This window comes from Anguilla rostrata, chromosome 9 (genome assembly GCF_018555375.3).
Source record: "Anguilla rostrata isolate EN2019 chromosome 9, ASM1855537v3, whole genome shotgun sequence".
Taxonomy (NCBI): Eukaryota; Metazoa; Chordata; class Actinopteri; order Anguilliformes; family Anguillidae; genus Anguilla; species Anguilla rostrata.
Window position 1 is genome coordinate 39,746,094 of NC_057941.1, and position 17,465 is coordinate 39,763,558.

Here is a 17,465-nt window from a genome sequence, read left to right on the forward strand (position 1 = left end):
TATATATGTATATTCCTGATAATTCATGCTAACCTGTTTGAATTTATTTATTTGTTTTTTTTTGCATTTGCTGTTACCAAGAATATTGCTACTGTGACGACTAAACTTGTAGCGTTTAAACACTTGCTCTGGTTTGTGTGGAATAATCACATTTTTAAAATGTGCTCATGGTCATGACTAGAGGAGTATAATTTTCAGAATTGGTAAAAGAATACTACATCATTTAATCTGACACCCCCTACTGCAAATGTGAGGGGGGAGGGGGAACCCTTTCCCGGTCCTTCACTGTCATTTAATACCTTATTCTGCTGTAGTGATAAACAAAAGAAAATCATAAAATTCCATGGCAATCATGTTTAAAGTCATAAAAATATCAGTCTCTGCGGATGTTTTATTCAGCATATTCAGACTCAGGGGTTACTGAGAAACATTTTATTTTAAAAACCAAGGCATGTCACCGGTTGTCTGCCGATTGAATAAACTGTAGATGCAAACTCCAATTGGTTGATTGGTGCACCCGTCTATTGCATTTATTGATGTGGATGAATAGAGCTTGGATTAGCAGGATTATGGCGTGGTTACACAGCGATTCGGTCACAGGTAACAAAGAAATGATAGACAGGATTATAAAGGTGGCAGTCACGTCAGTCGACCACATTTTCTGCCCCCCTCCCCCATAAATTCCAGTTCAGTCAATTTATGGAAATTCAATCAATTCAAAACACAAAATTTAATTAAATGAATTACTTGAAAAATCCTCATGGAAAATTATGTTTCTCTTTCAATTCAAATTCAAATAATTTAATTTTAATTATGCCCTGCGATAGATTGGCCACCTGTCCAGGGTGTGTTCCTGCCTCTTGCCCAATGCACGCTGGGATAAGTTCCAGCACCCCCCGGGACCCTGACCAGAATAAGTGGGTATAGATAATGGATGGAATTTTAGGTCAATGAATTTTCATTAATTTACTGGATTGACCGAATTGAAATTTAATTCTATATTTTTGTCTGTCCGTCTATTTTTCACAGGGTTGTTTGTGTTTGCATGTAATCATCATGCTGTCTTTTACAATAATATACATTAAATGAATGAAGATTATCGTATGATAAAATGTCAGAAATGTATCAATGTTCACTTTGACAATCTGTTGTTGCAGAACATTTAGTAAATCCACTATATGACCAAAAGTATCTGGACACCCCTTGGTCTGGGGTGTGTAGATATGTAAATGTGTAGATATACCCCTGCGCATGCCTATAGTTACTTCTGTTTGTTTGTTTGTTTGTTTTAAAAAGTAACAGTTCCTTGTGTACTTTTTTTTAGCCGGTGTCTGAGGAGTTTCAGAATGGCGAAGGTTTTGGTTACATCGTGGCCTTCCGGGCCAATGGGACACGAGGATGGAAGGAGAAGATGGTGACATCAGCAGACTCCACCACTTTCAAGTACCGTGATGAGACATTCCCACCCCTCACCCCCTTTGAGGTGAAGGTGGGTGTGTACAACAACAAGGGGGATGGGCCCTTCAGCAAGGTGGTCACAGTTTACTCTGCAGAAGGAGGTAAGTCCATTTCAATTCAGCATTTTCAACAAAACATGTTGCCAACCAAACCAGAGCTATCACACACACATCCAGTAACTTATACTGGTGTAGGACAAAATGTATAAGAGAATCTGCACACTGCTGTACACTACACCCTAAATTAAAGATGTACTGCTCACCATAATAACTTTTTCAACGTTTCGAACCAAGTCTTTGGCAGGAAATCTGAGAACGCCTATGTAAGCAGTTGCCTGGTGTGATGACATCGGGCGGGTAAAGGTGCAAAACAAGTGTTTTAACACTTGTTAAAATGTGAAAACAGATCACCTTGTCTAGTCCCTCTTGAAATAGAAAATGTATTAGATAATGTCCCATGTACTTTTACTGTTGCTTTGATATGCTTACACATTACCTGTAGCAAAGTTATGAATTTAATATGGAATCAAAAATATTTATTCATTTCTAAAATGAATGGCCATGAGACTTCAAAGGCTTTCTCTGCATCCAGTGAAGTCAAAGCTGTTGATATGATTGATATGATTATATATTTTGTGATTTTCTATTATATTTACTGTCCTTCATATGTTGTATATAAATTGTCTATCAGATAGAAACCCAGTTACTATTTATGGAATAATCGTTGTGATTCAGCTGCCAATAATCGCTGATAGTTTATGATTTCCATTTATGCAGCTGATGGGTCTATATGATGAGAACTTTATTGGATCTTTTAACTCCGTATGCAACAAAGTTATAATTGAGGCATCCCATGTGGATGCCTATTCTCCATTGTCAATTGCCCAATTAGAAGCTTTACTTAACACTTATTTGAGTGCTTTTTAAAAATTATTTACTATACTCATTAGTACACCCATGACTTCCAGGTGATTTACTTGTTTTAAGTTTTTAAAAAAGGTGTATCAATCTAATGTTCTATTGTCTGTCTGAGTTTTGTTCTGTTCAATTGATACTTTGGGAAGGCTCAAGAAATTATTTTAGGGTCTTCTTGTCAATGGTGTTTACATTTAAACTCTATAGATTTTTATAATAGTTAGCATTGTTGCCAGGCTCCTGACTGACTCCCTCCGGAGGAACTCCTACATTGACACCTCGGTACAGACAGGAGGGATGCCAAAGGTACCGGGGTGTCTGGAACACACAGGCATGGTCACACAGCTGATCAGGGAAGCTCAGGAAAACAAGGGGGACGTGGTCGTTCTGTGGTTGGACCTCACAAACGCCTATGGCTCCATACCCCAAAAGCTGGTGGAGGTGGCACTAAACTGGCATCACATCCCAGAGAAGTTCAGGGACCTCATACTGGACTACTGCAAAAGCTTCAGTCTGAGAGTCTCCTCCGGATCTACGTCTGAGTGGCACAAACTTGTGAAGGGAATCATCACTGGTTGCACCATTTCAGTGATCGTTTTTGCGCTTGCCATGAACATGCTGGTGAAGTCTGCTGACATCGAGTGCAGAGGACCGCTCACTGAGTCTGGTGTCCGACTGCCGCCAATCAGGGCGTTCATGGATGACCTCTCTGTGACAACAACATCTGTCCCAGGGAGCAGGTGGATCCTGAAGGATCTGGAGGAGCTGGGCTTGCATGAGCTTCAAGCAAGCAAAATCCAGATCCCTGGTGCTGAAGAAGGGAAAGACTTTTCAAGAAGTTCCACTTCACCCTCGGCAGCACACAGATACCATCCATCATTGAGAAACATGTGAAGACTCTGGGAAAGGTGTTTGACAGCAGTCTGAGGGATGCAGCATCCATCCGAGCAATTAACAAAGAACTGGAAGCCTGGTTGACTGCTGTGGGCAAGTTGGGCCTCCCTGGCAAGTTCAAAGCCTGGATGTGCCAACCTGGTATCCTTCTACGCATTCGCTGTCCCCTCTTAGTCTAATAGGTCCCGATCTCCACAGTCGAGGGCTTCAAGAGGAGGATCAGCAGGTTCCTATGGAAGTGGCTCGGACTACCTCGAAGCCTGAGCAGCATCTCCCTGTATAGTCAGAACACCAAACTGAAGCTCCCCATCAGCAGCCTGAACGAAGAGTTCATGGTGAGCCGAACAAGGGAGGTGTTGCAGTACAGACAGTCTTCTGACCCAAAGGTCTCCTAGGCCAGCATTGAGGTCAGAACAGGACGGAAGAGGACAGCAGCAGAGGCTGTGAAGTTTGCAGAGTCTCGGCTAAGACACAATGGGTGGGCACGGTGACTCGAGGAAGGTCTGGCCTTGGTAGCAGCACTACACCACGCTACAACAAGCTGCAGTGAAAGGATAGGAAGGCACTGATCCAGGAAGAAGTAAGGGCATCAGTCGAGGAGGAGCGAAACAGCAGGATGGTTGGAATGCAGCAGCAGGGAGCCTGGACAAGATGGGAGCAAGCAGTCGAGTGCAAGGTCTCATGGGCCGAACTTTGGAAAGCTGAACCCCAGCATATCAAGTTCTTGATTCAGGCTGTCTACGATGTTCTACCTAGCCCGTCCAACCTGTTCTGCTGGGGAAAGGTGGAGTCACCAGCATTCCCGCTGTGCCTCAAAAGAAGAACCCTGGAACACATCCTCAGCTGCTGTTCGAAAGCCCTGGGCGAGGGGCGCTACCAGTGGCGTCACGACCAAATCCTGAAAACTATCGCTAAACGCCTCCACCCAGTGAAAAAGACCATTGCTTTCTTCAGGGCTGGGGAGAAGCCAACACCAGCTGCCAGAATCATCTCTGCTGGCATGCTTGCAACAGCACATGACTGGAAGCTGATGGTTGGTTGACCTGGGGAAGCAATCCAAGTTCCCAGAAAATGTCACTGTGACAAAGCTGAGGCCAGATATGCTGCTGCTCTCTGGGGCCTCAAAGCAGGTTGTCCTCTTGGAGCTCACCGTTCTGGGAGAGGACTGCATTGAGAAGGCCAACGAGAGGAAGAGGGAGCAGTGTGCAGAGTTGGTGGAGCAGTGCCGCAACAACGGGTGCTGTGCAAAGCGCGAGCCCATCGAGGTGGGATGCAGAGGGTTTGCTGGCCAGTCCCTCTGCAGGGCCTATAATATGCTAGGCATCACTTGGGCTAGCAAGCGAAGGGCCATCAAGTTTGTCACTGAGGCGGCCGAAGTTGCCTAAAGGTGGCTACCTGGACACAAGCCGGAATTTGATCAACCCCAGCTGGGTTGTCTGGGTGAGGGTGTCTGATTGTTGAAAGACCCGAAACACCCAATGAATCCAGGTAACATCACTGATGATGTGTCCAGGTGCATCACAAGATGTGTTCTACAAAGCACATTGCTCTGCTATTGCTTGCTTTTCATGTTACTGGTTGTTTAGTTTGAGTTTTTCAGACCAGCAAAGGATGCTTTAAAATTTAGCTTTTTTAAGTCTGTAGGCCAAGATCTTTGCAGCCCTTGGTCCACTGTCACCTGTATTCTGTCAAGTAAAGAGAGATTTTTCCATCTCCTCTGACAGAAACTGACAGAAGCGTCCGTTTCTTCCTCATTTATTCAGTTAAATTATTTTAATGGTTTATTTGTTTCTCTTGTCTTTATTTTTTCAAGAAGATGAGAATGAGATGATTTTCCCCTCAATACGTTTGCCCTTTCTCATAATTATAGGGTTTATATCTGATGTGTCACTATTTTGTATGTAATAATTGAATGTGTCTTTCTTCTTTGTCCCTTTCTTCTTTGTCCCTGTCCTCTTTAAAAATAAAGAGTTGTTGAATCTCCATAGATAATTGTCGTATGCAAAGGTGCATGATCTGAAAGGAGTATTTATGCTACTTTTTATTTTCCGCACATTTTATTTTATTTTTTTTTAACAAAGAAGCAATCAAGCCTTGAGTATTTACTTGTGGATGAAGAATAAAAGTAAAGGAAAATATTACTTTTCTTTTTCTTTCTATTTTTCTTTATATTCTCATAAAAAATGCACCCTCTTCTGCTTTGTGCTTTGTAACACTTTTAGTATGCATTTTTGCATCCATTGTTGAAGTCACCTCCTAATATTGTTAATCCTTTATCTTGACGGCCAATTGCTAAATAGGTTTTTCAATTAACTCTGATCCCTCTACTGGCTATACACATTCGATGATGTCATGTATTTTTTTTTTTCAGTTTCACCAATTAGCATTACTAATCTTGCCTCATTATCAACAAAACTGGTTTCCAACTAAAATAGGACATGATCCTTTATCATTATTGCCAATGTTCTTCTTGCAGAGCCGGGAGATAAACTATGGACTTGCACAGCAGCTAGTTTCTCAGGTTCTTTTTTTATCAAATGAGTTTGTTCTTAGAAGAACCGCCCACTTTTTCTGTATTAATTTATTGCAACATCTTTTTTATTAAGTTCTGTTTGGTAGTAATGTGTAAGATCAAGAAGAAAAAATATTCATATACAAAATATTATCTGTGCTTTTCTAAATAGGGTATTCAGGTTGGATACATCCCTAATAACAATGTGCACATGTACAGCAATGTGAGTAGACAGGTATTAGGGCCACCTAGTGTAGAGTGATACTCAAAATATAAGATTCTACATTTTGGTTTGTTACATTTTTAGTGGAAAATCTTCTGGGATCTGGAGGGCTGTTTTCAAGCTTCACCACCATTTCCATGTTAAAGTATTTCAAATGTATATTTGTCATTCTTGACTAATGTTATGATGGCTCAATATCATATGTCACTCTCTGTGATATTACTACATCTCTATTGCATTGATACTGCCTCTTGATTATCGGCTGTACCTTCTAAAAGCAGATTCCTGATGACAGATCCAATACAGTCTGTACTGCTCTGATGATCATTCCTTATTTCCTGCAGATGGTTCTGAGTTGCAGTGCTTCTACTTTCAAAGCCCTGTCTGTGATATTTAAAAACTGTTATCATCGAGTGCCATTGTTTCCAGAGAAAGTGAATCCCCTATCTATCATCTGTAATCCCTTTTCTTCATCTTAGTTACTGAGTAACTGGCACCCCTCTAGCACAGGCTCTGACAGGGGTGGTGTGGGCTGGTTCTCTTGTGCCCATCTGTGTGCTGATGGAAGTGTGATCTAGTCTGACTGTGTGCTGGTGGAAGTGTGATCTAGTCTGACTGTGTGCTGGTGGAAGTGTGATCTAGTCTGACTGTGTGCTGGTGGAAGTGTGATCTAGTCTGACTGTGTGCTGGTGGAAGTGTGATAAAGCCTGACTATGTGCTGGTGGAAGTGTGATAAAGCCTGACTATGTGCTGGTGGAAGTGTGATCTAGTCTGACTGTGTGCTGGTGGAAGTGTGATAAAGCCTGACTATGTGCTGGTGGAAGTGTGATCTAGCCTGACTGTGTGCTGGTGGAAGTGTGATCTAGTCTGGCTGTGTGCTGGTGGAAGTGTGATCTAGTCTGACTGTGTGCTGGTGTAAGTGTGATCTAGCCTGAATGTGTGCAGGTGGAAATGTGATCCAATCTGACTGTATGCTGGTGAAAGTGTGGTCTAGCCTGAATGTGTGTGAAAGCCCTGACTGTATGTGTGTATTGTTAACCTTTGATTAGAGCCAAGAGCTCCCTCGAGTTAAAGCTACCGAGCGGGTCCTCCTCTGAAATCCAGTGCCCTGAAGTAGCTGAACCACCAAACCCTGGTCCTGGCAGACCTTGGGGATACGAGGTAGGGGTTGATTCATGTGCATGAGTTCATGCAAATGCATGTGTCCGTGTGTCCATGTGTCCGTGTAAGATAAAAAATTAGTTTAATCAGACAATGATCAAATTCTCTTTAGAAAGACATACATTGTCATAAATTATTAATCATTAAAATGAATTATAAAAGATTATCATGAAATTTGTATTTCATGAGAAACACTAGACTGGTATATTGTAAATGCTGACAAGCAGGAAGTGTGAGTGTGTTCAGAAGAAAAGATCAAAACTCCCTTTTATTCAGCAAAGTATACAACTGGATCAGATCACATAGAGGGAGGGCAGGGGTGGTTTGGGGTTACAGAGACACTTCTAAAACTAATCGCAGGTCTACTACAGTGTATGAATACATGTATATATAACTAAACAGTGTACTTAAAATACATGTAATGTACACTACATGGGAAAGGGAAATGGACACCTGGCATCCAACATCTCATCCAGAATTATGAGAATTAATATGGAGCTGGTCCACCCTTTGCTGCTATAACAACCTCCACTCTTCTGGGAAGGCTTCATACTATATGTTAGAGCATTCCTGCTGGGATTTGCTGCCATTCAGCCTGAAGAGCATTAGTGAGGTTGGGCACTGGTTGGGTGATCAGGTCTGGCTCGCACTTGACTTTCCAATTGATCCCAAAGGTGTTGGATGGGGTTGAGGTCAGGGCTATGCGCTGGCCAGTCAAGTTCTTCTGCACCAAACTCAGAAAACCATTTATATATGGATCTCACTGAGTGCCTGGGGGCATTGTCATGCCAAAACAGGAAAGGGCGTTCCCCAAACTGTTGGGAAAGCACAGAATCATCTAGAATGTGATTGTATGCTGTAGCATTAAGATTTGTCTTCACCGGAACTGAAGGGCCTAGCCCAAATCATGAAAAACAGCCACAGACTAAGGGGTGTCCAAATACTTTTGGTCATATAGTGTGTGTATACATACAGTGCCTCAGAAAGTATTCAGACCCCTTAACTTTTTCCACATTTGGTTACAGCCTTTTTCTAAAATTGATTAAATTCATTTTTATTCTCATCAATCTGCACACAATACCCCATAATGACAAAGCAAAAACAGGTTTTTAGACATTTCTGCTAATTTATTAAAAATAAGAAACTGAAATATCACATTTACATAAGAATTCAGACCCTTTGCTGTGACACTCAAAATTAAGCTCAGGTGCATCCTGTTTCCATTGATCATACTTGAGATGTTTCTACAACTTGATTGGAGTCCACCTGTGGTAAATTCAATTGAATTGGACATGATTTGGAAAGGCACACATCTGTCTATATAAGGTCCTACAGCTGACAGTGCATGTCAGAGCAAAAGCCAAGCCATGAAGTCGAAGGAATTGTCCATAGACCTCCAAGACAGGATTGTGTTGAGGTACAGATCTGGTGAAGGGTACAAAAAGATTTCTTCAGCATTGAAGGTCCCAAAAGAAAACAGTGGCCTCCATAATTCTTAAATAGAAGTTTGGAACCACCAGTACTCTTCCTATAGCTTGCCACCCGGCCAAACTGAGTAATCAGGGGAGAATTGCTTTAGTCAGGGAGGTGTCCAAGAACCCGATTGCCACTCTGACAGAGCTCCAGAGTTGCTTTGTGAAGATGGAAGAACCTTCCAGAAGGACAACCATATCTACAGCTCTCCACCAATCAGGCCTTTAAGGTAGAGTGGCCAGACGGAAGCCACTCCTCAGTAAAAGGCACATGACAGCCCGCTTGGACTTTGACAAAAGGCACCTAAAGGACTCTCAGAGCATGAGAAACAAGATTCTCTGGTCTGATAAAACTAAGATTGAACTCATTGGCCACAATGCCAAGTGTCATGTGTGGAGGAAACCAGGCACCGCTCATCACCTGGCCAATACCATCCCTACGGTGAAGCATGGTGGTGGAAGCATCATGCTGTGGGAATATTTTTCAGTGACAGGAACTGGGAGACTAATCAGGATCAAGGGAAAGATGAACAGAGCAAAGGACAGAGCGATCATTGATGGAAACCTGCGCCAGAGTGCTCAGGACCTCCGCCTGGGGCGAAGGTTTACCTTCCAACAGGACAACGACCCTAAGCACACAGCCAAGACGAGTCAAGTCTGTGAATGTTCTTGAGTGGCTCAGCCAGAGCCCGGACTTGAACCCAAACCTATTTTTAGGTCTCTGGAGAGACCTAAAAATAGCTGTGCAGCAACGCTCCCCAACCAACCTGACAGAGCTTGAGAGGATCTGCAGAGAAGAATGGAAGAAATACCCAAAATACAGGTGTGCCAAGCTTGTAGCATCATACCCAAGAAGACTTGAGGCTGTAATCACTGCCAAAGGTGCCTCAACAAAGTACTGAGTAAAGGGTCTGAATACTTATGTAAATGTGATATTTCAGTTTTTTTTATTTTTAATAAATTTGCAAAAATGTCTAAACCTGTTTTCGCTTTGTCATTATGGGGTATTGTGTGTAGATTGATGACAATAAAAATGAATTAAATTCATTTTATAATAAGGCTGTAATGTAAGAAAATGTGTAAAAAGTGAAGGGGTCTGAATACTTTCCGAAGGCAATGTATATGTGTGTGTGTGTGTATATATGTATATATATATATATGGAAACTGATTTCATGAAGCGCTTGATGAACATTTCTTCTGCTGACGTTGTTTACAGAGGTAGTTTAGAACTCTGTAGTGAGTGTTTCAACCAAGGACAGATGATTTTTACGTGCTTCAGCACTTGGCGGTCCTGCACCTTGAGCTTGTATGGCTTACCGCTTTGTGGCTCAGCTGTTGTTGCTCCAATATGTTTCCACTTCACAATAACAGCACTTACAGTTGACTGGGGCAGCTCTAGAAGGGCAAAAATCTGACAAACGGACTTTTTGGAAAGGTGGCATCCTATGATAGTGCTACGTTGAAAGTTACTGAGCTCTTCAGTATGACCCATTCTACTGCTAATGCTTGTCACTGGAGATTGCATGGCTGTATGCTTGGTTTTATGCACCTGTTTGCAATCAGTGTGGCTGAACAAGCAAAAATCACTGATTAGAAGGGGTGTCCACATACTTTTAGAAATATAGTGTATATACTCAGCATTTATTTCACTTCAATTTTTTCACATAATTAATTTCATTCAATATAATGATGAATTAGTCATTAATTAACATTTCCTCTATAATTTGCACTTCACCAGTGTTCATATGCATGTCTGTGTGTGGGTGCCTGCGGGTGTGTGTTTATGTATGTGTCTGTGCATGTTGTGAGAAGGAATCCTGTCAATATGATGTTCAGGTTCTGTTGGCGACAAGCATGAAATATAAACTTCATTTCATCCTGAGGGAAAGATTTGTACTTGCATAGCCTGTGCAGGTAATGTTTCTGTACTTACTATTGTATACACTGTTGAGTATGATATCTTGGCTAAGGTAAATTCAATAAACTGTCTTTGTAGTTAAAAGTATTGAAATTTCTATGATCATTAAGGCAGCTCAGGCAGGGTTCCAGTACGTCTGACTGTCTCCGTCTGTGGCAGGTGACCTACTGGAAGGACATGGAGCAGGAGGAGTCTGCAGAGAAGATGAGAACTCCTGGGAACGAGACGTCCATCTTGCTGAGCGGGCTGCAGGGGAACACCCTGTATCATATCACGGTGAAGGGCTACAACAACATTGGGCAGGGCCCCCCCAGCAGCGCAGTTAGAGCAAAGACCAAGAAATCTCGTGAGTATACACTTTCTCCTAGGTGAGACGAGGACTTTGTTAATTGCATCCTGTATGTGCTGAGCAGACGCTCCTATCCATAACAAGATATACAGCTTCCATGTTTTTTACATACTGTGCATTTTAACGATGATTATTCACTGAAGCATTTCAGATTAAATTGCTCTCACTCAAGGGTACAACGACATTGCCTTATCTTGGATGTGAACTAACAACATCCGAGTAACAAGCCCAGGACCCTGAGCATTACAGTGCACTGCCACCTCCTTTCTCTCTGTTTTTGCCCATCCCATGTATCATAATGTTAGCGTAACACTGTAGAAAAATTGGAGCTGTGCGCATTCGCCGGAGTATGCCCTCATGATGTGGTGCAATAAGGAGCTGGATGTGAAAATCGACCCCAGTGTAGATTCGCTACTCTGTAGTGTATTGCAGTGAAATCCCACTACTTTGGTTGTCTTCACATTGATAAAAGATCTGTACTCTTTTGGCGTATTGCCTTCAGTGAAATTGTGTTATGTGCAATCCTACATGACCTTAACTGCTAACTCTGAAGCATCACCACGGGTGTACAGGCTAATTAGAGAGGAACTACCAATCAGAGCCTCTATTGGCACTGGCCCTGGCTGTGAAAATCAAAAATCAATTCCTCCATTGATTGGGCCTTTCTGCATCCATTTCCTGTTTGCATTAAATGGCAGATATTTTTTTTCATATAACCTTTTCACTCGCTTTAGTTCTAACTTCATTGTGTATGGATGATGATGATGATGATGATTATTATTATTATTATTATTATTATTATTATTATTTTCTTGTTTCTGCAGCTCCGAGCCAGCCTCCCAGTAATCTGATGTGGATGCAGGAGGGGGACAATGTGTCTCTTGGGTGGGAGCCGGTGAAGTCGCTGGACAATGAGTCTCATGTCATGGGTTATAAGGTGAGTCCTGTCCTTCTACATATTCAGATCATCACCACTGAGACCTCCAACAGGAGCAAGAAATGAGTGGGAATCAGCATCTCAGCTGGCAGGATCAAGAATAAATAGGATTCATTTGTTAGTATCTTGATGTACTAATAATAACATGTATTATTTGTAGCTGTTTTGTATATGTGTTGTTATTCACAATTGTTTTTTTTTAACCTTGCTATCTGATGTGATAGTTATTTCATGTTGGTACAGCCAATTTCAGCAAAAAAGTAATAATTGACCTTTTTTTGTGTTGCACAATTGATTAGCCCCTTTCTATGAGCTATTGCTAAAGTAAATTGGTCTGATACCTGTGATGCCATGCAGATTATTGTTCCAATCAAAATTCCTAACTATACAAAATGATACTTACTGTCCATGGCTTCATTTCAGACTAAGTGTGGTCATTGTTAGTAGGTCACTCTCACACAGGCTAGTAAAATATTATCATCAGAAGAGTGTTGTACAATATATACTCCGTGTCACTTGTATTTTCTTCTCATGTTCTCCAGGTGAACTCTAGATCTAATCTATAGATCGAATACCTAATACTAGAATATATTTTTTGCAAAGCAAGATTATCTTTTGCATTAAGTAATTATGTTGATTGAACTGTTAATGCACTGGTTAGATTTATTGTAATAAACAAAAAATGTTTACATGAGATTCACACATATCAAATGTATACATCGGTCAGCTGAAGCAAATCCCATTGTCAGACAACACAGTTGCCCTCAGGATTTCTGGAATGGCAGGTGATATTGAGGTGAGACAGAACAGCTGTTAGAGAACAGACTTGTTCAATAGTTTTGTATGAAAAGAAGATAGAAAATAATATATGTACAGATAAACTGAAACGTGTACAATTTTTATTTACTGTTATGCCTTTACCTTGGCCAGAGGTGTTCTGCTGTCTCATACTCAACTAAGCAAAATCTGGGCCCATGTGCTCAAGTTAAATCAGGTGATTGGCCTGCGCTTAGAGTTATATGTGGGGCCCACAGACTTAATTTACTCATTTTTGGGGGCTCAGATTTAAAAAAAAAACACACTCTCTTAGGACATACTTTCAAATATAGACTTATAAGATCACATCTCATTGCTTAATGCTTTACTGCACCTCATCTGCTTCATCAGAACGAGAAAGTACATTATTTTTTCAGTGTGGAAAAGAAATAGTTGTCTGTCCTCACTCCACTTTAGAGGTAGACTGGTATACACCCAAACCCCCCACCCCCATACCAGAGGGTGTTGCTGCAATGATATTGGTCCACTTGGGAAAAAAGCCCCAAGGGACCAAAAAAATCAATACTTATATTGCTGAGCAGTTTCATAAAAATTTTGACATTTGTGAAGCATGGGTCTGGTTACCCCCAAGATTGTGCTGCATTAAACCCCGCAGGGCTTTGTGATTGGTCCCACAGGTGTTACTGCGTCAGGAGGGGCGGAGCCACAGCCAGGTGATCGAGACCCACAACCCCTCAGCTGTGCTGTCGCTGACAGAGGGCGGGGCCTACATCATCGAGGTGCGGGCAATCAGCGAGGGCGGAGTGGGCACCGCCAGCGCTCAGATCCGAGTGCTCACCTCGTCAGGTGAGAGAGCCTGAAAACCTGCAAACCACACCCAGAAATCTCCATCCTCCTCACTGCCACTCTAACATGCACCCAAAAATCTCCATCCTCCTCACTGCCACTCTCACACGCACCCAAAAATCTCCATCTCCCTTACTGCCACTCTCACACGCACCCAAAAATCTCCATCCTCCTCACTGCCACTCTCACACACACCCAGAAATCTCCATCCTCCTTACTGCCACTCTCACACACACCCAGAAATCTCCATCCTCCTTACTGCCACTCTCACACGCGCCCAAAAATCTCCATCCTCCTCACTGCCACTCTCTCACGCACCCAAAAATCTCCATCCTCCTTACTGCCACTCTCACACGCACCCAAAAATCTCCATCCTTCTCACTGCCTCTCACACACACCCAGAAATCTCCATCCTCCTTACTGCCACTCTCACACGCACCCAAAAAACCATAATCCATAAAAAATATCCATTCTCATCCCCTCTATAACACAGAAACCCAAAAACTGAACCCTTAACCCCTTCACACGCTACACCCCAAAATCTACAATCTCACCCTCTCTCGCTCGCCACATCCTACGATGTGCACTCTTACCCTCTCACACACACAACCTCAAAACAGTATATTCTGTTTAGTGGGAGGGTTTGTCACATTGTGACAGCCCTCATTCCTGTAGAATTGAATTCCCTGATCACAGCTTGTGCATGCAGCATGGGGAAGTCAGACTTCTATTTGAGTCTACCGGAAGAAGAAGCTCTCCATCTTTCCAACTGACACTCATTCAAGGGCTGGTGTTCACCACTGTCGCTAGTGTGACTGTGATGCATCCTAAACTCACAGTCACACTACATATATTTGGCAGAATCAACATATCGTTGTCAGAATCTGTTACTGTACATTATGACTCTATAACATTGATTAATATATCTCAATTTTGAATGTATATATATATATATTATATACCTGAGTTGCTGGTCTGTGTCTTAAAGGTTTAGGATTAGGTATAACTGATCTGTTTTGAACCTAGAACAATCTTAATGTATTATCTCATCTGAGAATGTGGCTATTCTAGATAAATGCGTCACCAAGAATTTGCATTTAATCTATATATTCACGTGTCTAATGGATAAGCACAGTGAGTGCTGCTATTACTGTCTGCATCCACTTTGAAAGAGCTCACACCTTATCACATGGATAATTAAATGTTTACCAGCTGCTTATTTTTTTCTTTCGTTTTTTATGCACGCTCAAGATACTAATTGAGTTAACACAGCTGTTGCAAAGCCAGGTTGCTACTGCTTAATACTCGTTTAATTAGCACCTTGGCTCACACCTACACGGTTCCACAGCTAATTAAGTTTGCTGCTACGCTCAGATGACAAGATGAATTTAGAGTTTACCATTATTCTTACAGCAGTACCAGCAATCAATTTAGTGCAGGCTTGCCCAAATCACTTTTTCCCCTTAAAGACAAACTCACAAAGACAGCTGTAAGCCACAAAATTGTTACTGATTCTTTGGAGACTAGAACAGCTTGCTTACAGCTGAGAAGAGGCTGACCTCTGAAGGCCACAGATGTGTTCTAATATCAGAATATTTTAAAATGCCCCAAAAGCTGTCAACACCTGAACAGATGAAAGGTTATGAAAAGGTTCACCAATTATGAGCCTAATTGTCTGGTAATGGGCTGGTGTAAAAAAGGGGATTTCTTTCATAGCGAGCTGTCGTCAGTTCCCCTGCATCTTTAACTCACAACCTGGTCAGCTCGCGTATGCATTTCATTCACATCACATGGCCTAGTTCATGTATTCTCTTCATAATGTTCCTTTTTGTTCTTAGTGTATGTTGCTGAAAGAAAGATGATGTTGTTCTCTCTCCCCCATGTGTTTGTGTGTGCAGGCGTTCGGGTGAAGAGTGGTCAGTGGTCAGTGCACAGTGCCCTGTGCAGCTCAGTATGGACCGTGCTGCTCCTGACCACACTGGTGCCTTTAGCTCCTTGGTGAGACCAGAGCCCACCCCCTCATCCCGCCCGGCCCTGCCCAGCCGGAGCCAGACTCCTCCCAATCACATGGGCGGCTGGCTTGGCCTTATCTCATCAACAGGACCCGGAAGGCCTGTTGAAGGGGACACATTTTTCCCACACAAGGATGGCTGAAATATGCATTTCTTTATTTCCCTTTTGTTTTTGAACATTTGGTACTTCTTTTGCTTTAGGTCTTTCCAAAACCATTGTAGTAATCATACTGTACATTGTTCGGAAAGATTGTAGTTTGTTCCTGTACGCTGACTTGGTGAAGAGTCCACCCCGTGTACAGAACAGCATCTTAGCAAGTTCCAGAAGGCTCGTAGGTGGATCATGAACGACAACCAGTTCAAACTAGTTCCCTATGCCAGATTTTTCCATTATTTTTCACTCTCGGCTGCCTAACTGTTAAAGGCAGAAAAAAAGAAAACAAAAAACAACTTGGTAGAAATAAGTGCATTGTTTTTCTTATTCAGAAAAGACATTTTTTATAGTATCAGAGTCTTACTATTTCCAGAATCTGCTTTTGTACTTTGTGTTACCTTTAGAAAAAGTGGCGTGCGTGTCAAGGTTTCTGTTTGCGATTGCCAACTAAGGTGCCAGGAGACTCGGGAGAAGGTGACGTGTTTGACCAATAGGAGACAGGCTCTTTCCTGTAGTGCCCAATCACATCATTAGACAGTGACAAAATCACTCTGTGGTGTGACAAAATAAATAAATGTGATGTATATTTTTAATGGTTAGTGGTCAGTCTGCTCATTAAGAACCCAGAGGAACTGGACACAACACCATGTGTTCAACAAGGAATGTACTGTACTTGTGGCAAACCGTGCTCCCTATAAATTGTTGAATGATTTCAAAGTTAAAGGTTCTATTTTGTTCATTCAAAAAGGTTGATTTAATTCATATGGCTGTGACAACAAGAAGGGGAGTGTGAATTACCTGCTGATTAAACAAATACTGCTTTTATTAAAATGGAATGATAATAGCAACATGATTTTGACTTACTTGTTCTCTTTGCATCATCCTCTCTGGCAGCTATTTTTGTTTGCTGCACACAACCTATTCATATGACTGTTTTCTGTGGCAGACCTTCGTAGGAAACAGAAAAAGTTTGAATTTGTCAATGTTAGCCACTATTAGCTGACGTTTTGCCTTGTTGAATGCACTTCAGTTGAAGGTGCATTCATATGTGACTCTACCCTCAGAAATTTGACTGTTTAAGGCGTCTGTGGCTCACTTTGCGTTATAGCAATCGGTACTGCAGCTGATGGAATGTTGCCTGTTTTTACCTCTGCAGTGAAGAAGAGGGTAAGTACCGGTGCCTTTTAAATGTGCAGTCCCCACAGTGTTTTAATTACCAAAATTTTAAATTACAGTAGGCATATTTCTGAGAGGTGGTTAAATCCCTGCTTCCACCAGGTTATATATTTTAACAATAATCCACACTAAATTGTCTTTATACTTTACGATAAGGAATGGAGAGATTAAAAAAATAATTCCCGTTTTGGTTGTGGTCCATACAGCATGAACCTCTGCGAGCCCTCTAGTAAGACAGCAGCAGAAGCTGCTGAAAACCCCCATGGGCACGGCTCCTTATCACTCACCTCTTATTGCCTTGGCCCCGAAAATTCCCAGCCCCCACTGGGGTGTCAGTGGAAATTCATTTGCTGCAGGAATAATTAATGAAAGAAGAGAGGTACTTAATAATCCTGAAATAACACCAGCTCCGGTGCCTTTCCTCTACGGACTCCCTTGCCATGAATAAATTCATTTAATAAAGTTTCCTTTTTTACATTTGTCCCACATTTTAAACATAGCTCCCGTGGATACTGCTGTAGTCTTCAGGTAAAACCACCCTCCTGTTTTTTTAGTGGGTCCAGATTAGTCCCGCATATATCTGAAGGCAACATTGCAATACCATAATGCAAATGAGGGAACCAGCGCAACAGCCCTCTGTTGTGGCATGAATTAGACGTCG

At 42.0% G+C, this 17,465-nt stretch overlaps 1 protein-coding gene across 3 annotated transcripts in view; it reads left to right on the top strand.

Annotated features, from left to right (window-relative positions):
• Positions 1-16,221, top strand: part of LOC135263748 (contactin-5-like) — a 382,506-nt gene extending 366,285 nt beyond the window's left edge. For 2 of the 3 annotated variants that reach the window (XM_064352101.1, XM_064352102.1), the window contains one exon: positions 1,325-1,755. In XM_064352101.1, coding sequence (XP_064208171.1) covers positions 1,325-1,666 — 342 coding nt within the window. In that variant the 3' untranslated portion in view covers positions 1,667-1,755. Of the gene's footprint in view, positions 1-1,324; positions 1,756-7,050; positions 7,163-10,712; positions 10,900-11,726; positions 11,840-13,293; positions 13,463-15,360 lie in introns of those variants that run through there. The other variant, XM_064352104.1, reaches the window with a different exon arrangement.
• The last annotated feature ends 1,244 nt before the right edge of the window (positions 16,222-17,465 follow it).